At 38.5% G+C, this 24,096-nt stretch overlaps 1 protein-coding gene and 1 long non-coding RNA gene across 4 annotated transcripts in view; one reads left to right on the top strand and one right to left on the bottom strand.

Annotated features, from left to right (window-relative positions):
• LOC122222490 overlaps positions 1-14,945 on the bottom strand; it is a 44,390-nt gene extending 29,445 nt beyond the window's left edge. The window contains exon 1 of the long non-coding RNA XR_006203784.1: positions 14,869-14,945. This is a non-coding gene — a long non-coding RNA (uncharacterized LOC122222490). The remainder of the gene's footprint in view (positions 1-14,868) is intronic.
• Positions 14,946-15,092: 147 nt separating this feature from the next.
• FBXO33 (F-box protein 33) overlaps positions 15,093-24,096 on the top strand; it is a 44,636-nt gene continuing 35,632 nt past the window's right edge. For all 3 annotated transcript variants that reach the window (XR_006203783.1, XM_042943046.1, XM_042943045.1), the window contains exon 1: positions 15,093-15,964. Coding sequence is in view for 2 of the 3 variants with exons in the window: in XM_042943046.1 (XP_042798980.1) it covers positions 15,357-15,964 (608 nt within the window). In the remaining variant the exon portion in view is untranslated. The remainder of the gene's footprint in view (positions 15,965-24,096) is intronic.

Genomic DNA, 24,096 nt, shown 5'->3' with positions numbered 1-24,096 from the left:
AATAATGATATAAGTACATTATTTTAAGTTATAGAGGCAACCATTAGGGGACAAAAATAATTAGAATTTTTTGCAGCATTTTAGATAGGCTAGTACAGTACAGCAGTTAAAAGTAAAGTATAAGCTCTGGATCAAAACTTCCTGGAATCAAAACCCCACCTCTCCACTTAGTGTTAATAGCATTACTGAAGGTTACTCAATCTTCTCCGAGATTTCATTATCTGAAAATGGCTAATTCATTTGGATATTATGAAGATTAAAAGAGTTAACAGATGTAGAGCATTAGAACTGTGACTAACCCATGTAAGTCAGCCTGAAATAAAGGTTAGGTATCAGCTATGAATTAAAGGAAAGAACATAAACACATGAAGGCACACACACACACACACACACACACACACACACACACACACTTACATGCAGTTCCTGACTTAGCCAGTATCAAAAATCTCATCAGCAATAAGACTGCTACTACGAGAAGGAATAGATGTAGACTATCTCAGCACTGCTTCTGCTGGCCTGTAGAGTCATGCACTCTAGGGCAAGGTAGGGTCTAGCAATATTTGACAAGCTCAACTGTGATGGTTCCACTTCTCTTTTATGTTGAGGGCTTACACCACCATTTGGGGAAGAACAAGCCTTAACAAGCTATACTCTTTAATGGGAAGAAATTATAAACAATCTGGGTTCCAGGATCCTGGTTCTTGAGCCAAACCTAGTGCCAAGAAGGCTACAACTTCACCTAAGAGGTGAAAACAGAATCAATATCCAGGTGTCCCTGAACAGCCTTACTTTCTCTATGTTTCTAATGGTTAGAAAGACTGCTTCCCCACAGATTGCCTCTGAGGAGTAGAACTGGGGTTCTGATTTCTGTAGAAGACGTTAAAAATCATGGTCCCTGCCATATATCTCATTAGCTCACTAGGAAAAAAGGACGCATATAAAAATATGACGAACTTTACAATACAGACAAGATAAAGTGAGTGGAATAAAGATCAGAACTTTGCAAAATGAAATTGAGTAGAGAGAAGTCAAAGCATTTCAAATAAAAGGAATACAAAGAGCAAAAACAGTAAAGCAGCAACGCGAAAGGAAAGCTTAAGCAATGTAAGTACTTCAGTTTGACTGGAAACAAATAGATTTATATGAAACTATCCTGTAGAAGGCCACAGAGATGCTGCAGCCTTCGGGGGTATGTACCAAGCAGAGCCTTTGGGGGTATGTACCAAGCAGAGATATGAAGGAGTAAGATATTTTAAAAAGCTTAATCTCTTTCTTTCTACACTTACTCTCCAGATGACTCAATTGGTCTCATAATTTTAAATATCATCTCTATGCTGATGACTCTCAGACCTCCTTCCTGAACTTCAGTCTAGTATACCCACATGAACCTGGACAGTCTTGCTCAGCATGGATGTCAAGCAGACATCACAAACTTAGCACATGTGAAGCTTAACTCCTTAAAATCCCCTGCCAAACCTGCCCCTCTCAGAGCTACCTACATCTCAATTAATGGCAATTCCATCCTTTAGCTGCTCAGGCCAAAGACCTTCAAATAATCCTTGACTCTTCTTTTTCTTTCATACCTTACATCCAAATCCATCAGAAAATTCTGTTAGCTCTACTTCAAATATTCTCAAACCAGAATACCTCTCACTACTCCCACTGCTATCACTGAGGTCTGAACCACCATGATCTCTGACTGGGATGGTGGTAAAGCTCCTAACTTTGATTTCCCTACTTCCCCTCTCTCCTTAATATGGGTAACAATGATTTTGCTAACACATAAGTCAGATCATTTCACTTGTATGTTCAAAGGCTAGCCATTCATTCAGAGTACTATCACACTAATTGTGACCTACAAATCGTATCTTTCCAATCAATACCTCTCCCCTAATATACACCCTTAATTACTACTACTAATCTTCCAGCTCACTATGATCCTCACCGCCCCCACCCCCTCATATTCAAACATGCCAGGCACACATGCATCTGAGGTCCTCTGCACCTGCTGTTCCCTTTGCCTGGAATACTCTTTCCCACAGATATTCCTTTCCCACTCAATTCTTTGTTCAAATGCTACCTTTACAAAAGGGTCTTCCTGCCCACTTTATCCAAAATGTCAACTTTCACGTTGACACCCCCTTCATATGCCATCATTTTTTTTCATCTGCAGTCATCATTTAACACACTATTTATTTTGCTAATTTGTCATTCTTCTATCCTTACTAGACCAGGAGTCATACATTTGTTTGTTTTGTTGATTATTACATCCTTAAGCTCTTAAAGAGTCCTTGGCACATAATAAGCACTCAATAAATATTTGTTAAGGGGCACCTGGGTGGTTCAGTCAGTTAAGTGTCTGACTTTGGCTCAAGTCATGATCTCACAGTTCATGGGTTTAAGCACTCCACCAGGGTTTGAGCCCTGCATCAGGCTCCATGCTGACAGTGTGGAGCCTGCTTGGGATTCTCTCTCTTCCTCTCTCTCTGTCCCTCCCTGACTCTGTCTCTCTCAAAGTAAATAAATAAACTTGAAAAAATAAATACATATTTGTTAAATAAATGAAAGAACATGGCAATGCTGTATAAAATACATTAGAAGGAGAAGAAGTTATAGTTAGAATACCATATTCTCAAAAACATTTGTTGACTACCAACTATGATGCAAGGCTTCTGGCACATACAAAGATGAAAAAGACAATGATGAGAAGGAGACACAATTAACTATAATCCAAAATAGCTGTTCAGAACTTTCATGTGAAAAGTTACAGAGAAAATGGTATAAAAACTGGACAGAAAATTCTATTGCTAGGGGACTAGTGTACTAATAGGCAGCAGGTGATCAGGTGCTATATTGGAGAGAGTGCCTTAAGAATGGAAAGGGTCAGATAAGATAAAGATCACTATAATGGACAGAAATAGTTGACAGGATTTGGTGACTAGCTGAAAAGGGAAAGACTTGACCACTAAGAGTTAAGCGAAAGAAAAGAAAGAAAGAAAGAAAGAAAGAAAGAAAGAAAGAAAGAAAAAAGAAAGAAAGAGAAAGAAAGAAAGAAAGAAAGAAAGAAAGAAAGAAAGAAAGACGGAGAGGAGAGGAGAGGAGAGGAGAGGAGAGGAGAGGAGAGGATGAGGTTTTAAGCAGATGTAAAATAAGTCCAACATTAGACACATTTTGTTTGAGGTAACAGCAGACCACATAAGAGAAAATTTTAGGACATAGCTCTAGATTCAGAACTATAACTCAGGGTTAAGAAATACAGACTTAAAAGTTATTTTCCGACAGAGAGATGACTGAACTGAAAAAGGTAAGATTTCTAAGCAAAAGACTAAAGGCAAAAGCCAAGGGAAATAGGCAAACTTATAGACAGGAGGGGAAAGAGGTACAAATGAACATGACAGAGAAAAAGTTAGAGAGGAAGAAATAAAACCAGGACACCTATATATATATATGTGTGTGTGTGTGTATGAACCATAGCTATAGCAATTTATCCAGGTTAAAAAAAAATAAGTTACCATCCATTTTCATATTTAATAATTTTGCAAACATGTTCATTTAGGTACTCAAAATTTCAGATGAAACCAAAGCAATATTTCAGTTCAATCTTGTCTTAGAATTGTCAGACTGGTGTTAACGAGACATTTTCCTGGTAACTTCTGAAACAAAAAAAAAAAAACAAAAACAAAACAGGTAGTGTACTTTTGCACACTTAGTGGGGTATGCATAAGATAAAGGATATGATACAAGACTGCTACCTAGGAAACTACTTAACATGGTGACAAATTGCTCAGCCTTCTTTATAATGTAATTCAACCCTGCTCAGCATCTGCCCCAGTTCCATATATATAAGGAGTATTCAATATACATTCATTTATAATGATAGCAAACAGGACAAGTAAGAAAACATAGAAATAGGTAAATTTAAAATAATTAGTTCAGGGTAGAGAAGGGAAATGGGAAGTTACTGTTTAATGGGTATAGAGTTTCAGTTTGGAAAAATGAAAAAGTTCTGGAGATGAATGGTGGTGACAGCTGTACAATGTGAATATACTTAATGCCACTGAACTGTACACTTAAAATGGTAAATTTTATGTTATGTATATTTTTCTACAATTAACAAAAGTAACTACTTCAGCTCATATTCTGTGCTATAAGCTAAATGTTAATTCTTTAGGTATAATTGTTACACCAATATTTTTTAATCCCATGTCTCTGAATTCTGAATTCATATGACTATACTTCAGTAATGAGGAGAAAAAGCTTTGTTCCAAGGTGAAACTGACAAAGAAAAATAGAGATCAAGATGAAAACAGGTGGGATTTTTTTTTTAACACTTTTTTTTTTTTTTTTTTTTTTTTTTTTTTTTAATTTTTAAGTAACACCTATGCCCAATGTGGGGCTTGAACTCCAATCCCAAGATAAAGAGTCACATGCTCCACCAGATGAGCCAGCCAGGCACCCCCAAAACAGGTATTTATAATTTAAAATAATTTTTATTAATTATTCTTCCTTAATTTTACTTACTTAGCTTAATATTAAACCTAGAATAAATCTAGCAACAACATATTAATAAGCCAACCATCTAATTTTTCTTGAAGATTTTTTTTTTTTTTTTTTTGAGAGAGAGAGCACATGAGCAAGGGAGAGGAGCAGAGGGAGAATACCAAGCAAGCTCCATATTCAGCGTGGAGCCTGATGTGGGGTTCGATCCCATGACCCTGGAATCAAGACCTGAGCTGAAATCAAAAGTCAGATGCTCAAAAAAAAAAAAAAAAAGTTAGATGCTCAACCGACTAGGTCACCCAGTGCTCCCAACCATCTAATTTTTTAAAGGCTGAATTAAAAAGAAACGTTTCAAAGAGGCAAAATTTTAAATGTACTCACTATTAGTCTCATGGAAAATTAGCAACAGATATATGGGAATCAACAATCTTTAGCATACAACAGCTAAAGCAGTAACCAAATACATAGAAAATGCTCATGTTATCTGGTATCTGGTCAGCTTTCTGTGCACTTGATTTTCACCTCTGCCAGGTCTCTTCTCTCTGACACCTCCTCTGTCATACAAAACGTATTAGCATATTTCCTACATTTGTAGTCCAAAACCTTGTTATCCCTGCTGGAAATGATGCAGTGCTTCACAACAACCCAAATCCTATTCATCCTTTAAGAAGAATAAATGAAGAAGAACAGAGATTGATTGAAGACCTGAATAAAGAAAAACTGTACAAATACTCCACCTCCACCTTCCTCTTCCACTTCCATTCACAAAGCATACAAGGAGCGCAATATTTACTCCCAGCTAAAAACAGCAGGAATACTGGGGCACCTGGGTGGCTCAGTTGGTTAAGTGTCTGACTTCAGCTCACGTCATGATCTCGTGGTTTGTGAGTTCGAGCCCCGCGACGGGCTCTGTGCTAACAGCTCAGAGCATGGAGCCTGCTTCGGATTCTGTCTCCTCCTCTCTCTGACCCTCCCATGCTCATGCTCTGTCTCTGTCGCTCAATAATAAATAAACATTAAAAAAATAAAAATAAAAAGCAGCAGGAATATAACTGTCCTTTGCAGCAAACATGGCCAACTGTTGACCAAAATGTATACACCTTCTTCTATAGTGTAAGGTTGTCCCTAAGAAGTAACTGTTTAGCCAAAAACAGCATTTCTCGGACCTTCTTACATCTAAGCAGTACCCCGTGACTAAATTTAGCCAATGGGAAGTAAGTAGAAGTAACATCATTTCTTTGCCAAAGCAATTACGAAGTGTCTTCTCCATTCTCCTTTCCCTCCACTAGAAGAGGTCAATCACAAGGCATTTTAAGGATGGCAGAACCACAAGACAGAGGAATTTTGAGCAGGCAGAAGGAAAGCTGTTTCTTCCTGAGAGGAAGATCTGCACTGAACCATTAAGTGAAAAAATAAATTGCTATTTTGTTAAAACATGGAAATTTTCATGTTTATCTGCTTCAGCAACGAATATCCTTATTAACTAGAGCCCTTCTCCTAAAAAGAAAAAAGAAGGGGAGGAAGGAAAAAACATCACCATAAAAATTAACTTTACAATTCGGTTTTAGTGACTCAGAGACAAGCATTCCTCTTTGTGGCATCGGGAAGACCAGCAGCCTGATGGCTTTCTGTCCACTCGCTATAAGGGAAACCTGCAAACTGGCATGTTCCATCATACATACATATTAATATGGCAAACTAGGCAGGCGGAATGGGAGCAACATGAATAATTACAGCCAAGAGGCCAGATGTGGTAGACTGAATTTTCTTGTTGTACCCTATCCTGTCCACTTATTAGCAACCAACTCATGCTTTCAACATTCTGCCTTGAAATTTCCTTGCCCAATACTCACTTTTTTTAGTAACATTTGCTGTCTTCTGTGTTACTACAGACAACAGTTTTATCAAATATTTTTCTACCACATTATAGTTTACCAGTTTTTCCGGCCTCCTATAATAGTTTTCTTGGTGACCACCACCCAGTCTCAAAGCCAATGACACATTTAAAATTTTTGTTACAGCAGCACCCTACTTCTAGGTACTCATTTTTATATTAATCAGATTTTGTACGCAAAATAAGCAAGCACAAAATCTCAGTAGCATACATAAAATAAACATGATTTCTCACTTAGAAATAAGTTCTTCAGGTGAATTGAGGCAGCTCTGGTTTCACGCTGCAGGTGAAGTTGACATCTTCATGTTTCTCCATCTGGGTTCAATGGTGCCCAACAGATGACTGGGACATGTTTTATTATACAAAGGTTAGAAACTCCCTAAGTGGCAAACAGAAACATTTAATGCCTTGTAAGGTCTACACTCAAAACTGGTGCACTGTCACTTCCTGCATTCTCTTGGCCAAAACAAGTTGCAAGACCAAGCCTCCCATTAATTGGAAGAGGAATTATAGTCTTCCCATGGTGGTGGATGAAGGAGAAGTGAGGAACTGCTGAACAGCTATCTAATCTACCATAATACACCCTCCTGTACAGGAAAAAAACTGTGATTGTTGTGTAGCAAAAGCACATTAATATAAGAATGAAGAGAACACCTAAAACTCATAATTAACTATCAAATATTAGTAGAAAGATTGAGAGAGATGTGGGAGTAAAAGTCTTCATCTTTTATAAAAGGGAGTAGACAGATGATGTTTAATCAATCAAGGAGTGTAGGCAAAGCATGTAATTTAAAGTTACCTAAAGAACCAAACACCCAAATAGTTAAAAATGTTTGTCTCTGGGGATAGGTCTAACAATGGCAGGCAAAGAATGAGAATTGCTGCTTTTCATCAAAAGTACTTTTTTGTTATTGTTACCATGTTCACATATTACTCCAATTAAGAAAAAAAAAAGTAGTTAATCCTCTACTAGAAAGTTCCTGCTTAAAGGGTAGATTTTAGAAATGTTAAAATCTTCCTGTATATAAAGTGAATACTATGGAAGAAAGTGTATCCTTCATGTGAATGAAAAATTTGTTATATTTTGTTTGTGGCATAGAAGTATGAGTTCCCCCCACCCCATTACACCCCTGTTAATATCCAATGTAAGTGAAGAAGTAGTTCACATTCCTAGCGAATCCAGTTAAAAGCTGACAATTTTTTATATTTAGAAATTCATTTGATAATATTGTGGCTTTTAAAAATTCTTAATTTGAAAAAAGTTACTTATAAAATTTAACACTTATGTGATATAACATAAGGAATTGGCACAAATACAATCCACTGAAGAAGGTATACATAACAACAAAAGGAAAGTAGAAAACAAACACTAATATATTGTATCATTCAGAGAATAATTAACTCAAACTAGGAACAGAAAACATAGGTCATTCAGGTCAAGAATTCCAACCATGGCAGGGGTGCCTGGGTGGCTCAGTTGGTTCAGAGTCCGACTCTTGATTTTGGCTCAGGTCATAATGTCACGGTTCATGGAATCGAGCCCTGCATGGGGCTCCACACTGACAGCACCAAGCCTGCTTGGGATTCTCTCTCTCTCTCCCTCTCTCTCTCTCTCTCTCTTTCTCTCTCTCTCTTTCTGCCCTTCCCCTGCTCATGCTAATAAATAAATACTAAAAAAAAAAAAAAAAAGAATTCCAAACCATGGCAGACGTCACAATTAAACATGGCATTCTTCCCAGCAGAAAAAGAGAACAATCTCAAAATCCAAAATCCTCAACATAGTACTCCTTCGCCTCTAAAACTGATTACACTTCGCATATCAAGTGAAACCCCTTTGCCCTGGAGCAAAGTAACATTCCAATTAATGTTGTTGTATGAAAATATTCGCTTCATTTCTCCTTTTCAGCACCTAATAGGCTTAAGAGATTTTCCCAAAGGATTAAATATTAAATTCTACAATGAGAATATTAAGTAATTGTCCATGAAGGATATATGTCTTCATGACAGTCTTACAGCTATTCAACTAGTATAACCTGAAAAAGTCTAGTGAGTATGCCAGGAGTAAAGAAAGCCAAAGAAACTATTTGAAGACTAGTCAATAACTATCTAAAAGATCAGTTGTCAGCATAGGCTATTTTTGTTCAATACAGAGTTCAAGGAATCTCTGGATAAAGTCACTGAGCCATGGGACCCATGTACTAGAGAGAATTCAGAGTGGTTGCTGGCCTACACCTTGTTCTGAAGAAAGCTTCCTCTCTTCATCCTAATCCCCACATCCATATGTAAAAGCACCAGCACATTACTCCATCCTCCTAAATTCAGCTATGTGGACTATGGCAGTGGAAACCTCACTAAAATGGAGTCAGAAGGTTCAGCAGAGAAGCTCTCATGTCCTACCACTCATCAACTCCAAATCCAACAGAAAGAGATGCACCTTGCAGGTGGATACTACTCCACTGCTCCAGTAGGAAGATTAATCCATCCCAGCTTCTCAGTTGGCAGTAACCCAGTCACAGCTCAGCCAATGAAAAGTCACTATACTTTGAACTCCCAGTTTACTCCAAAGGACTTTTTGTTTATAACAGCCTTCCCAATGTCACCCTTTTCTTCTACAGAAGAGTGTTCCTCTCCTTTTTCAGGTGGACTTGCCTATAGTTTTGTCATAATTTGCATGTCCTAGATTGCAATTCTCTGCTATTCCTGAATAAACCCATTGTTTGCTATTCCTGAATAAACTGGCAGTCTTATTTTTAAGGTTAACAGCAGGAACACTTTGCCTTAATCAATAGGAATGCCGCCAACTGTTCAGTATCCTATCTCCCAAAGATAACCCAGTCAGATTCTCTCAAGAATTTCAAATGAAGACAAAGAACAAATTTGCAAATGAAGGTATTGAGCTGGAATACCTTGTAGATTAGTAAAGACTAGCAGTTTGGGGCCCTAAGCAAAATGAAAAGGCAAAGGAAGCCTACCGAGAAAAATGAAAGAGAGACTACTGAACTCAGAGATAAAGACAGTAAACTCAGTTCCTGTTTTTAGTTCCCCATTCTAATCTCTGGGAGGCTCAGGTATGCTCTGATGTCTGTTTATGGATGTCCTGTAAACTCCCTATAGTGTCTACAGGAAGGAAGGAAGGAAGGAAGGAAGGAAGGAAGGAAGGAAGGAAGGAAGGAAGGGAGGGAGGGATGGATTAGGAAGGAAGGGATTAGGAAGGAAGGGATTAGGAAGGAAGGGAGGAAAGAAGGAAGAGAGTTAGGGAGGGAGGGAGGAAACAGAAAAGTCCCCTCATTACTTAAGCTAGTTAAGCAACCAAAGGACCCAATTTAAATGATTACTTAGAGACAATGCCCCTTGAGTAATAGTCCTATGAGGGATACTAGCTATAATGTGAGCTGTCAAACTCCAACTAAGGTAATTAAAATCAGCCACTTACTGGTTGTAACTAGAAGTCCAGGAACCCTATTGGTTGAATAAACTGCATCAAAAACAGCAATACTTGATTTTCAATATATTTTTAGCAACACAAGATACTCTAATTAAACACCCATCCACTGGAATAAAGGCAAGAAATCGATAATGCTATAAACACTTTAAACCTTTTTTTCTTTCCTATTTCTTTAAACTCTGAAAGGAATGAATGAAAAAAAAATAGCTCTGGGAGTGGACTTAAAGCACAGGTTTTAGCTAGCATGCCTGCTATTAGAACACAACGTGGCCACAGCCCACATGTATGAGAGCTCTTAGGTAAAGAAATGGTAACCTGGTATCCTACAGGTAATCCGGTTGTTTAGCCCACAGAATATTTGTAATTTGAATGAGCTGGCAATCAGGACATTTCACCCTTAAAAAAAAATAGTATGTTAGTGTCTTCTGAAAATCTAAAAACCTTCCACCTTCCCAATGGGGGAAGCATCCTCTGGTAAGTTACAGTCCTCCCCACTTACTACCACATTGCTCATGACCCAATTCTTCTCTCACTGCTTCTGTCTCTTTTAGAATATGTGCTATTAATTTCTGCTTTATTGATATAGATCTTCCAATTCACAAACTTGCACAACAAATTTCTGAAAATTTGGGAAAAAATTAGGGAAAAAAAAAATGTGATCCTTTGTCTTACAGTCAGTTCATCAGGGCAGACCTTCCCTGCCCTAAGACAAATTCTCTTCAATCCATCTTTTTCCTGTAATATGACCTCACCAGGAACTATTCCAATCCATCAGACAGGGTGGAGAGAAAGGAATCGGGTTCCCAATTCTATTTTCCCAGGAGGTTCCTGTGCCTCTAAGTAAATTTATGGATGCATGTTAAGAGATAATTGGAAGGAAATTATGTTATCTCCATTTGCCAACAGTGTCTGAAACCCAGACCTTGTTTAGAAAAAAAACATTTTTTCAAAAGATGCTTGTCTTTAGGCAATTTGCATGTTTATTGGTACCCTTAGTCACCTTTTCATGATGTAGCTAAAATAAAATCTGTCATGGTATTTTTTTCTGTTATAATATTGCAAGTGATTCAAAATAAAAGTTATATTTTTATAACTACTGTTTGACAACTTGCCAAATAATAATGGAGAAAGAGCTACAGTACAAATATATTTAATATCCTAATAACCTAATTGGAAAAAGCACTACGCTTGGCATGTTAGAAAAGAATACAATAAGAATACTGAATGTTTAATTTCTCTCCAAAAAAAACACATTAATACAAATTAAGATAACTTCATGAAACTTGAATCAATCATAATAAACATAAGAAAAATGGTACAAATACTTGACCATCAACAGACCAGACCAACCAACCCACCAGAGCACATTATCTATTTTGATATTATAGTCTTATCCACTATCCGTTGCCTGGGTTTCAGATCCAAATAAGTATGGGTAGTTGCTATAGTGACAATGTGCCACTTTTGGAATGAGAAGCTTAGTACTACTGAGTACTTATGAGCTTTATAATGTCATTACTTCTTTCCACACTTTGAATCCTAGCTCAGACAAGATAACTTCATGCAATGCAATTTCATTCTGCCGATATAAAGTCAGTTTTGTTATTCTATCAAAAATAGTTTATACTTTATCAAGTATAGTATACATAAATGTCAAGAGAATCTATTAACATGCTAAGAATATACATACTCAATAAAGATTGAATTGATAATATTAAAGATGTCAGATTAATAAAATAAATTATATGCCATCATTGGAATATAGTTTTATTATTATAACTAGGCAAGACCATATCTTATTAATTTGTGTCTTAGCTTATTTTCATTAATAATAGTATAACTACCATTCTTCATTTAATATGAAAGTAAAAAAAATTTTTTTTAAAAACACTAAGAAACTCAATTTTATTTTATAACAGATTGATTTATTTTTATTTCCTTTAGGAACTATTCCCACTGATTAAAACTAAGAATTAATGGTATCTAAGGAAAATGTAGTTTGTTGCTAGCAAAATGCTAAGAATAAGGAAAAATAATCTCAAATCAATCAGAGAATATCTCCAGATCATCAAAAATCAGAGCCTGGAAACCCTCATACATTGCTTCTAGTATGGAAAAATGATAACAGCCACTTCGGAAAACACTTTGGCAGTTTCTCAAAAAGTCAGACATAGAACTATACCATACAACCTATCACTTTCATAGGTATCTACCCAAGAGAAATGAAAATATGTATCCACAAAAGTCTTGCATATGAATATTCACAGAAACATTCATAATCACCAAAATCTGGGAAACGAAATGTCCATCAATTGGTGAAAGGGTAGATTAAAAAAAAAAATTTCATAAAGTGGAATACTATTCAGCAATACAAAGGAATAGATTAATGACACGTTACATCATGAATGAACCTCAAAAACATTACACTAAGTGAAAGAAGCAAGACACAAGAGATCAGGTATTATATAATTCTATTAACATGAAATGGTCAGAAAAGGCAAATTTATAGACACAAAAAGGACATTAGTAGCTATCTGAGGATAAGACTGGAAATTAGCTGTAAGTGGGCATGAGGAATCTTATTAAAGAGATGAAAATGTTCTAAAACTAATTTACAGTGATGGCTGCACCATTTGGTAAAATTACTAAAAATCACTGACTTGTATACTTTAAATGCGTGAATTTTGTAACGTAAAACTCATCTAAATAAGTTTTGTCTTCTTATTTAAGTCAGAAAATATCAGAGCTGCAGGGAACCTTGCCAAAACTCTCTATTTGTACAGACAGAGAAAATGAGGCCCAAAGAGGTTAAGCAAACTGTTTAAAGGTCACCTAGCTAGATCATGGCAAAAGCAAAAAAAGATCAAAACCTAGCCTCATGCTCCAACTCAGTCCAGTGTTACATCTACTAAAAAATGGTCAAGGAATTTTTTTAATTATAATAATAATTACACAGAATTCTTTGAGACATGTTCTAGAAGCATCAAAATTTGAGAATCAAAAATTGATTAAAATATACCAAAAATCAACAAGTGTATGACATTCAGAAAAGTTAAAGCTACAAAAACTCATTTGTCACTCTTTGAGGCCCTAAAACTTACTTTCAAAATTGGTAATAAAAGAACTAAACATTTTTTTTAACTTTCCAACAGAGGGTGTATTTCGGGGTAAGTAAATGTTGCCAGTTTATAAAAGTAAGCTTCTACTTTACAGAAGAATGCAAATTAATAAATTCAGATGGAATGAAAGAATTAGAAACTATCATTTTGCAACCCCTAATAAAATTATTGGGCAAGAATTATCAATTATTGTTAAGTCCATTAAGTGATAGGGGAGTTAGACATTTTTAGGAAGCAAAATAACACCTCATAGATTACTTTGTTTTAAGGAGAAAAACAAAACAAAATACATAAATTTAGCAGGGAGATCATGATGTCACCAACATAATCAAGCCTTTAGCATTAATGTCTAGGTTTATTAGAAATTCAAGCACTAAAGAGGTAAGCTTAACACCAAGAAAAAGTAGTCAATTATAGAAGGGGAGATATTTTACAGGATAGTAAGTCTCCTCTCTTTAGCTAATCAGAAAGAAAAAAAATGTGTTGGGGGGATGACTATTCTAGATTAGAAGAGACTTGAAATACATAAAAAAAAAAAAAAGTGTGGTCTTTAACTGGATTATGGTTTGGATAAAACAGCTGTAAAGGTCAATTGGGAGATAAATGGATAAATCTGAAAACTCAGAATATTAGATATTAGAATATTACATAACATTAAGATGTTATAATTAAAACTGATATTTCTGCTATAGAGTTAATATGTTTTTATGGAGATGCATACTGAAGGGTATTTCTGCTATAGAGTTAATATGTTTTTATGGAGATGCATACTGAAGGACTTAGAAGTGGAATATCTATCTAGAGGTCTATGTTCACTTCAAAATATTTCAATGTTTACGAAATAAAAAATTAAAATCCAAGTCTCAACTTCCTAACTCACTGCTGTTTCCATAAGTGTTCATTAATGTATTCATAAGGTATAATAATTACATAGAAAGATCACTTCCATACAGAGGTTGAGAAGTGACCTACGATGAATGATAGCTTTTTTTCTCAGCTGAAAAGAACTCAGAGGTCACAACACAATATCGTTAGCAACATGGTACGTGCAAGGCACCAAAAACCATCGAAGCTGCATGAACGGAGAGCTGTGCCCTCAAAAAGTTAAAAATAATCTAGTAGAACAGCTTCTTGGTGTTTACCACAGAAGAGCACGGCTGTTCCAAGATCGTAGCTAAGGCTCTGAAGCGGCAGGCTCACTAAAGCAATCCTCAATTATTACATAAAATCACTTATTCCTTTCTGACTTCACCGCCCCTTACAACCAGTTAACTACTTCCCAAGTTGTGATCAAGTAAAATGGGACACTTATTCAAAAACTCTTCTCTCAAATTAGGGGCGCCAAACTAAAGAAAACCTTCATCATAACCACAAGCTTCTTTTCAAGTGGGGCCTTTAAATCTCACAACGGGGAACTCAGAGACTCCCTCAAACCCTGAAGAGGCTAATAAATCATCTAACCAGACCTCACTGCCTTTTCTTCCCCCTCTCCCTCAAAATCCAAAGGGTGGCGCTGTCCTCACTCCTTCCCCACAGACCAGGTGTGCGCGGAGGTCATCTGCACGATCCGACCAGTAGGGAAGGTCCACCTTCGGCCTTGGTCTGGGCTCTCGGCCGCGCCGCGCCGCCCCGCCCCGAGTTACTCCTCTCCCGACACAGCCCGTCCAAGTTAGCCCGAGAGTCCACCCGCCTCCCTCTGCTTAGTGGCTCTCTCTCAGAAATCTCAGAAACTCTTTTAACAATACTCTGGGCAGGTGGATCGGCTGAGAAACACCTCGCACGCTGGCACTCTGTCTGAGTCCTTAGCCCAAGAACTAAGAAACTTAGAATGAGAAGCATCACGACCCCTCGTACTGACCCTAGTTCCTCCACTTCCACAGCCTGAACGCCCAAATTAACTAACTTACACTCTTGACGGGGCTCAGTCGCCGCCAGGAGCTGGGACGAGCCGCCTTAGCGCAGGAACCAACCGCGCTTCCCGCCCCGCCCCGCCGGCCTTAGTGCGTCAAGAGTCACGTGCCGCGTCTCCCTTCCCTACCGGCAACTGGGCGCTCCCCTCTTCCGGAAGTCGCGCTCAGCCTCTCCGGGCTCCTCCCACCACCGGTGACGTCAAACTCAGCTTCTACCACTGCACTGCCTCCGCGTTCAGGCGCGGGGAGGGTTGCCGTTTCCTTAGGAAAAGTCCTGCCGCTTCCGAGGCGCTAAACATTACAGGCGAGCGTTTTGAAGTTACTGAGTATATAGACTTTGGACACGCGTAAGTAGAGTTTAAGGAGCCAGAAGCTGGCTATCTAGAAGCCACACCCGCAGAGGCCTTCCCCCCTCTCCGCAATTTCTGTTGCATTTGGTTCCGCCGAGACCCACGACGGTTCCGCCCCCTTCTTCCTTGTCATTGATGTTGTTGTTCTTGTCAGTGCCGCAGCCCCGACCGCCGGGAGCTCGAACCCGAGCCGGGGCCGCCCGGGTGGCGCGGTGGCGGCGGCAGCGGCTGCGGCTGCAGCAGCTGCGACGGCTGCGGGGGCTGCTCCGGGGACTGCGGGGACGGCCGGGGGCTGGCAGCCGGCGGCGGGGCCGGATGGCTCTGTGCGGGCAGGCGGCAGGCGCCGCGTCGCTGCCCAGCGAGCTGATCGTGCACATCTTCTCCTTCCTGCCCGCGCCTGACCGGCTGCGGGCCTCGGCTTCCTGCTCGCACTGGCGCGAGTGCCTCTTCTACCCTGCTCTGTGGCCCCAGCTCCGCATCTGCCTCCGCGTCTCCCCCGCGGAGCAGCCTCGGCTCGAATTCCTCATGCGCAAGTGCGGCTGGTTCGTGCGAGAGCTGCGTGTTGAGTTCGCCGCCGAGAATTACCTGAGCGGTGGCGGCGGCCCAGGCGACGGAGGCGGCGCGGATCCCGGGACTGGCGGGGAAGAAGTCGAGGCCCTGCAACTCTCAACCCGTTGGCTGGAAGTGCTTCGCACCTACTTAGAGCTGGTGCTGTGCGTGCTGGTCAGCATCCGGAACAACAGGTAGGCTCATCATGGACCTCCATCCATCCTCCTTTTTCCCCTCCCCCTCTCCCGGGGCCCCGTGTCGCTTCCTCCCTCTCGCCCCGAAAAAGATTCAGTGAGGATACGCCTGGCAGCTTTGGCGTTGCTTTCTTTCTTCAGTGACTCGGGTGTCAGTTCCAACCCGGCGATTTCTTTGAGGCGGGAGGTCATAACGGGACTCATCATAACACTTTATAAACATTGATGGACTTGGTGTTTGTCAGACATCACTTCTGGCGCCTTCCAGGCACTGTCTCATTCATCCTCTCGGTGGCCCTGGGATGAAGCTGACAGGCGCCGTCATTCTTCATTTTACAGATGAGAGAACTGAAGCTTGGAGGGTGAGGCCTGTGAATGAGTCTTGAGAAAAACAAAACATAACCCAGTGTTTCTGACCCTGAACCTGTCCATTCAAGATAGTTCGTAGTGGGGGAAGAAGTAGGTATACAGCTGGTGTCTCATAGTTACAAGACTGCGTAAAAGAAATCTTTGACAGCCATTTTCTTACCAGGAATAGTTTTCATTAACTGGGCCAGGCACAAAGAGTAGGAGTGTTTGTTAGAGGGGTGGGGGAAGAGCCTGATCATCAGGGTTGGAAGTCCCTCCCCTTGCACTTCCAGACTCAATTTATCCCCAGTGATTCACCTAAAAGTAGCACAGTACAGCTTAGTGTTTGTGTGTGCTAGGGGAACTGGCCAGTGTGCAAAGAGTAAGCACATAACTGGCCTGGTTTTGCATCAGGACTTGACTGTCATTCTGGGACTAACTTCCTGTTTTCTGACTTATTATCTTTATCAGCATTTTCCTTTATTTGCCTGTTGTCCTTTCCAAAATCCTATTAGTTTTTTGTATCTGGATATTCTAACCAACCTTACAATTAAACTATGAGTTGGAAAAAAGTTCAAAAGTTCCAAAAGGAGCAACTTTCATAGTAATGATCGTTTAGCAGTTTACAAGTACATTATCTTATTTGATCCTTTCAGTGACCCTGTGAGTTAGGCAAGGCAGCTATTAATCGTATTTTATAGAAAGGAAACTGACGCTTAACAGGGTCAAGTGATAAACGCATTGTCATACAGCATTTTCTACAAGAGCAGTGTCCTTCCTTTTGCAATAAATGAATTGTGTTGAACATCATGAATTATGTTGAACAGGGTTGAGAGAAGATGCTGATTTAATGCTAGGTAGATAGATATAGATATACTGTGTCTGAATCAAGAGTGGGAGGTAAGCAGAAAGCTGCAAGTTGTACCTGGAGCGTGGCTCCATCTTTCCAGTGGCCTGTGTATTTCCCCAGCTTTTCACATCAAGCCATAACATTTTCGTATGTTGATTGGATGTAGCAAGAGAGGCTGTTTGAAGCTGTGAATTAGAGACTCTCAGTTGAATGTATGGCTAGAGGACCAAACGACCCAGAGTTTAAAAGATTCAGAGTCAGTGAGCGCTTAAAATACTGATGAGACCAAGAGTGGAAGTGAATTCAGTGAGCACTAATTAGATTTTTCTGTTCTGAGATCAGATGGCACTTCTGAGCAACCATCCAAAAAAAAAAAAAAATTGTGTGCCTTTGGTCCAAGTATGATCAAGCCTTACATAGTACCTAGTTCCTTTTAAGTGTTTTAATAACTGGTTGGTTGGATGCATGGATAACGTTATATAGGCAAAATAGTGATATATCACCTCTTCCTTTTGTTAATTCTTCTCTCCCTACTTCCCTTACCACTGCTGGATTTTTGGGTTTTTTTTTTTTTTCAGCCTTATTGAGATATAATTGACAAATACAAGTGTACCTACCACCTTTATTAGTATCCTAATCTACCTGTCTATATTGCCACCTCCTGCCTGCCCCTTTGGTTCATCTATCACTTCTGTACAAATATAGCACACTGTCATCCCTGATTTTAAGGTATTCTTGTCATTTACTATACGGATGGTGCTGTGTGTTGTGCTGCTTGGTAGCACATTCATTGTATGTGTCTGGAATCAAAGTATAGTGTTATTACATATATTATCTGTACTAATGATATTTCAAAGGGTTTTTTAAAATAAACTATCTTTATGTGCTTGGAAATAAGTTAATTTAACCTTTATTTTTGAAAATGTCTGGAGATATTTTAGTAATATTAAAAGTACTAATATGAATGTTAAAAGCATAAATGGAACTAGTTTTCTTTAAATTGTAACAAATTTGAAAATGTTTTAGATCAAGTTGCTTGTTTGGTAACTCTGGTAAAGCCTATACTTATTTCCTTCTGTAAGCACTTAACCTATAGACTCAGGGTCAGTAAAGAAGAAAACCATTTCATTTAGAGTTTTTTGGTCTTTCCAAAAACATTAAATTTAACAACTAATGAAAAAAAGGAACATTTAATATTGTTATTTACACTTCCAACTTAAATTTACAGTGGTTTTGCTTTACAATATCTGCCATTTTGTAAGTACCAAAGGGGGTTTGAAACCTACCAGTTCACAAGTATTATGCTTCCAATCTTTGTGGTAAATTCCTTTATATAATTTACACAACTCAGTTATTTTGTTGTGTTCCAGTTATTTTCATGCACCCCAGGAAAAGAACTAAAACTATAACCTTGGATTGTGGGAACTTTTCAAGGGTACTCTTCCAAGAGGATAATTGGCATTGGTTTTTGCTTGATTCCTGGCTTTTATATGCACATGTACTCTCAGAGTGACCATAGCCTCTTTATAGGTATCTTAGGTGTTAGGAACAACTGACGAAGATCAAGGATGTCCAGAAATGTCTCTCAAAGGGTAAAACACAGTCCTCCAGGTTTCAGAGCTCCCTTCCCTTCAGGAGGCTACAATATCTGCCTTTATTATAAGAAACGGAAAGTAAGAACAGAAATACAGCAGGTATTTCTCATTCATCTGTATTATGAGTTAAATAGGCAGAATTTCTTCTGCAGTTCTGTAAGAAATTGTTCTTAAAAGTTCAAAACAACTCAGATACCACTTTTCGGATTTAATCTAGTTATTGAGTAGTGCTCGTTTGACTACTTGGGAAAAATGAGAGTTCATGGACAATAAAATTAATGATAATAGCTAATAGACTAAGATACTAAAAATACTTATTTTTAAACAGCAGGCATAGGTACATTGCCATGATCTAGTTTATGCTTTTCTAGACTGTATAAGTATTTTACAATTTACTTTGTATGAAATTCTAAATTGGGGGAAGTACTTTTTTTAAAGATGAGTACTACAGTAGGCCAGAGAGATTTTATACGAGGGTAATTTTCCTCTTAAAAATCTGGGCTACAGCTCCCAACTACATGTATGTAGATTGACCATTTCATGGTTATGTCTGCTTATATAACCTCTCACTAGTAAAAGATCTATTAATAATAGATCTGGTTGTATTGATTTGGCATGTGCAGTGAAGAAGAGTCTTAACACTTTGTATTGTTTTCTCAACATCAGTCTACCAAAATCCAAAAACAGGCCATTTAAAAATACATCTTAGGGGCGCCTGGGTGGCTCGGTTGGTTAAGCGTCCGACTTTGGCTCAGGTCATGATCTCATGGTCCATGAGTTCGAGCCCTGCGTCGGGCTCTGTGCTGACTGCTCAGAGCCTGGAGCCTGTTTCAGATTCTGTGTCTCCCTCTCTCTGACCCTCCCCTGTTCACGCTCTGTCTCTCTCTGTCTCAAAAATAAACGTTAAAAAAATTTTAAAAAAAAATACATCTTAAATTAGGTTAAAAATTCTTTGGACATTTCATACTGTTATCTAAGACAGTAGGAAATACCTTATCTGTTATCTAAGTATTCATCTGTTATCTAAGTATTTCATACTGTTATCTAAGACAGTAGGAAATACATATATTGGGACTCTGACCAGTGTACCGTGTCCAAGAGACGGTTGCCCATAGAGAAGAGAGGTGAGATGATGCATACCCAACAGACTCCTTACCTTAAAACTGACAAATTAAAGTGGTTCCATAGGGATAGCCTCAAGGTCATTGAGAAATGAGGAGACTATCCTGTTAAAGAAACTAACCTCCTCAGAGGGCTGCTGAGAATTAGGGTTCTCTGTAGTCCATAGATACATTCTTACAATGACTGAGAACTGATAGATGGAGGATAGGAAATAAAACTCAGCAAAGGATTGTCAAAGTAAAATATTATTTTTTCTGTGTTAAATGAAGCTGTAGAGCAGCTTTTGAATGAAGTGATTAAATTATTTTCATTTTAATATGTTAGTTCTGAGGCAGCCTTGGAAGAGTTCACCCCACTTGATCAATATACATAGGGCCTAAATGATAGCTATTAAAAAAAAAAATCTGTTTTTTCCTCCAAATATTGAGAGCATACTAGGTGCCAAACAGTGAAGACAAACTCACATTCTCATGGACTCAACATTCTAGAAGAGAAAGAAATAATAAATGAAAGAAAGATTATTTCAGGTGTGAAATAAAATAAAATCTAAATGTAAAAGAAGACTATGTAATAGTGACTAGATGGCAAGGGAAAACCTGTCTGAAAAGCAACACTTGAGATGCAATATGAGTGACAAAAGTCACCCATCTGAAGATTTGAGCAAATACCAAATTAAACAGGAAAAAAAAAAAATTAAACACCAAAGCCTTAGGCCAGACAAATTTTTGATGTGATGGAACAGTAGGAAATTATGGCAGGACCATGAGAATGAAAGTGGGAAGGTTGTCAAGATGCTGTCTGAGTTGTAGAGGGAGAAAGAGATGGAGTTGGTTATGTGGGCTTGTGGAATGAAGTTTGAGCTACATTCTAAGAATAGAAGAAGTCACCAAGAAATATTTAAGGGCAAGAGTAATGTGATCTAATTTGGCTTTTAAGACAATCACTCTGGTTGCTGTGTAATGAATGAACTATACGAGAGAACAAGAGATGATGCGAGGAGACTTGGGAAACTTTTGCAGTAAACTAGGCAGACATGATGGTAGCTTAGAGTATGGTTGGAGACCATGGAGATGAAGAAAAGTGGATAGATGTAGAATGTATTTTGGAAGTACAGTCAAGAGGACATTATTCCCTGTAAGAATCACTGATTTCTTGTCCTTAGTATTGTTAAAATGAACTTTTAATAAATAGCATGTTCAATAGCAATTTTAAATGTCAGTCTTAAGCTTTTGTTGTCTGTAATCTCTGGGATGTAAGGATGTTGGTGATTCTTAGAAGGTAATTGAGTAAGTGAATTGTAAAGCGAGTGCTAGAAGATTACTTTTAGTTAATGGATCCTAATAAAGCTAATAAAGAATACTATTATAGGCCAATGACTTACTTCAGGTCCCTAAAATTGTGCTGTATAGTTTGAAAGCCACTAGTCACATATAGCTTTTTTATAGCTTTTTAATTTTTAATTTCTTAAAATTAAAGATTAGTTAGGCACACTAGCCACATTTCAAGTGCTCAGGGGCGCCTGGGTGGCTCAGTTGGTTAAGCATCCGACTTTGGCTCAGGTCGTAGTCTCACGGTCCGTGAGTTCGAGCCCCACGTCGGGCTCTGTGCTGACAGCTCAGAGCCTGGAGCCTGCTTCCAATTCTGTGTCTCCCTCTTTCTCTCTGACCCTCCCCCGTTCATGCTCTGTCTCTCTCTGTCTCAAAGATAAATAAACATTAAAAAAAAAAATTAAAAAAAAAAAAAAGTGCTCAGTAGCCCAGTGTAGCTACTGGCTACCATTATTGGACAACATGGAAGAGTATTGCCATGATGATAGAGAGTTGTATTGGACCACTGTTTGCTAAAGTGTTTGTTTTTGTTTGTTTCTTTTGGCTATGATCATTCATTAGCATTTGTGAGAGAAGGAAATATGTTACCGAAAGTGTTATGTGGATACAAACATACTTGGTATTAAACAAGGACTAAGAAAAGAATTGACCTGAAAGAATTTCGTGCAGTGATGTAGATTATTTTAACTTTTATCCGGTTAGAAAAGTAAAATGTTACATTTTATGAGCCCCTTTACAGCACTGGGAAAGGTTTTAACCTTTTTAGGAACATTTCTTTGAAGTACCAAGTTTTTATGTATTCCCTTTTGCCATAGTTCATTAGACTTGGCTGTATTAACTTTAATTTAGGGTGGCTATGTTTTGCATTTTTCCACTGATACTATTTATTTACATCAAAGAAATAATTTGGAGCTTCTGAAATGGAAGGAAATATAGTAGTTATAACACCAATGAAGTTCCCCAATTCTGAACCACAAAAGAGAAAACAATAAGGTCATTATGACCAAGATATCAGAAATTTTGGGCTCCCAGTTATATTAAACAGTCCAACAGAAATCCCAGAAAAAGATAAAAGGTTTTCTGGCCTCTGTAGTTAGACCTTGAGGAATATTTCTTAGGCTCATAGGTGGCTAATATTATTTTCAAAGTATTCCCTGAACTAACAATGAATCCACAGGCATACCTTGTTTTATTGTGCTTTGCTTCTTATTGCACTTCACAGATGTGTTGTTTTTGTTTTTGTGTTTACAGATTGACATTTTTTGGCAACCCCACATTGAACAAGTCTGTTGGCACCATTTTTCCAACAGCACTTGCTCACCTTGTGTCTCTGTGTCACATTTTGGTAATTCTTAACAATATTTCAAACTTTTTCATGATAATTAGATTTGTTATGGTGATCTGTGGTTGGTGATCTTTGATGTTACAATTGTAATTATTTTAGGGTGCCACAAACCATTTCCATATAAGACAACAAACTTAATCAGTAAATGTTGTGTGTTTTGACTGCTCCAATTACCAGCCATTCCCTAGCCTTTTTCCTTCTCCTCGGGCCTCCCTGAATCCCTGAGATACCACAGTATTGAAATTAGGCCAATTAATAACTCTGAAATGGCCCTGAGTGACAGGAAGAATCACATGCCTCTTCCTTTATTTTTTTTTTAAGTTTATTTATTTAGAGAAAGAGAGAATGAAGAGGGAGGATCAGAGAGGCAGGGGGACAGAGGATCCCAAAGTGGGCTCTGTGCTGACAGCAGAGAGCCCCACGCAGGGCTCGAACTCATGAACCATGAGATCATGACCTGAACTAAAGTCAGACACTCAATGACTGAGCCACCCAAGTGCCCTTCTCTCGCTTTAAATCAGAAACTAAAAATGATTAAGCTTAGTGAGGAAGGCATGTCAAAGGCCAAGACAGACCAAAGGCTAGACGTCTTGTGCCAAATAGTTAGCCAAGTTGTGAATACCAAAGAAAAGTTAGTGAAGGAAATTAAGAGTGCTATCCCAGGGAACACACAAATGATAAGTGGAACAGCCTTATTGCTGATAAGGAGAAAGTTTTAGTGGTCTGGATAGAAGATAAAAACAGCCACATTCCCTTAAGCCAAAGCCTAATCCAGAACAAGGTTCTAACTCTCTTCAGTTCTGTGAAGGCTGAGAGAGGTGAAGAAGGTACAAAAGAAAACTTTGAAACTAGCAGAAGTTGGTTCATGACATTTAAGGAAAAAAGCCTTCCCCATAACATCAAGGTGCAAGGTATAGTAGCAATTGCTGATGTAGAAGCTGTAGCAAGTTATCCAGAAGATCTAGCTAAGATAATTAATGAAGATGGCTACCCTAAGCAACAGATTTTCAACATAGACAAAACAGCCTTCTGTTGGGAGAAGATGCCATCTAAGACTTTGAGAGCTATGGAGGGAGAAGTCATTGCCTCGCTTCAAAGCTTCAAAAGACAGCTTGGCTCTTTTATCAGGGGCTAATGAAACTGATGACGTCTAAGTTGAAAACGGTGCTCACTGACTATTCTAAAAATCCTAGAGCCTTTGAAAATTATAGTAAATCTATTCTACCTGTGCTCTGTAAATGGAACAACAAAGCCTGAATGAACAGCATATCTGTTTACAACATGGTTTACTGAATATTTTGAGCCCACTGGTTAGACCTACTACTCAGAGAAAAAAAAAAAATCCTTTCAAAATATTACAACTCATTGGGGCGCTTGGGTGGTTCAGTCAGTTAAGCAGCCAACTTCAGCTCAGGTCATGATCTCACAGTTCCTGAGTTCAAGTCCCACATCTGGCTCTGTCTGTACTGACAGTTTGGGATTCTCTCTCTCCTCCACTTGTGCTCTCTCTCTCATAATAAATAAATAAACTTAAAAGAAATAGT

The sequence above is a fragment of the Panthera leo genome, chromosome B3 (genome assembly GCF_018350215.1).
Source record: "Panthera leo isolate Ple1 chromosome B3, P.leo_Ple1_pat1.1, whole genome shotgun sequence".
Taxonomy (NCBI): domain Eukaryota; kingdom Metazoa; phylum Chordata; class Mammalia; order Carnivora; family Felidae; genus Panthera; species Panthera leo.
This window is presented reverse-complemented; position numbering and strand designations above follow the sequence as displayed.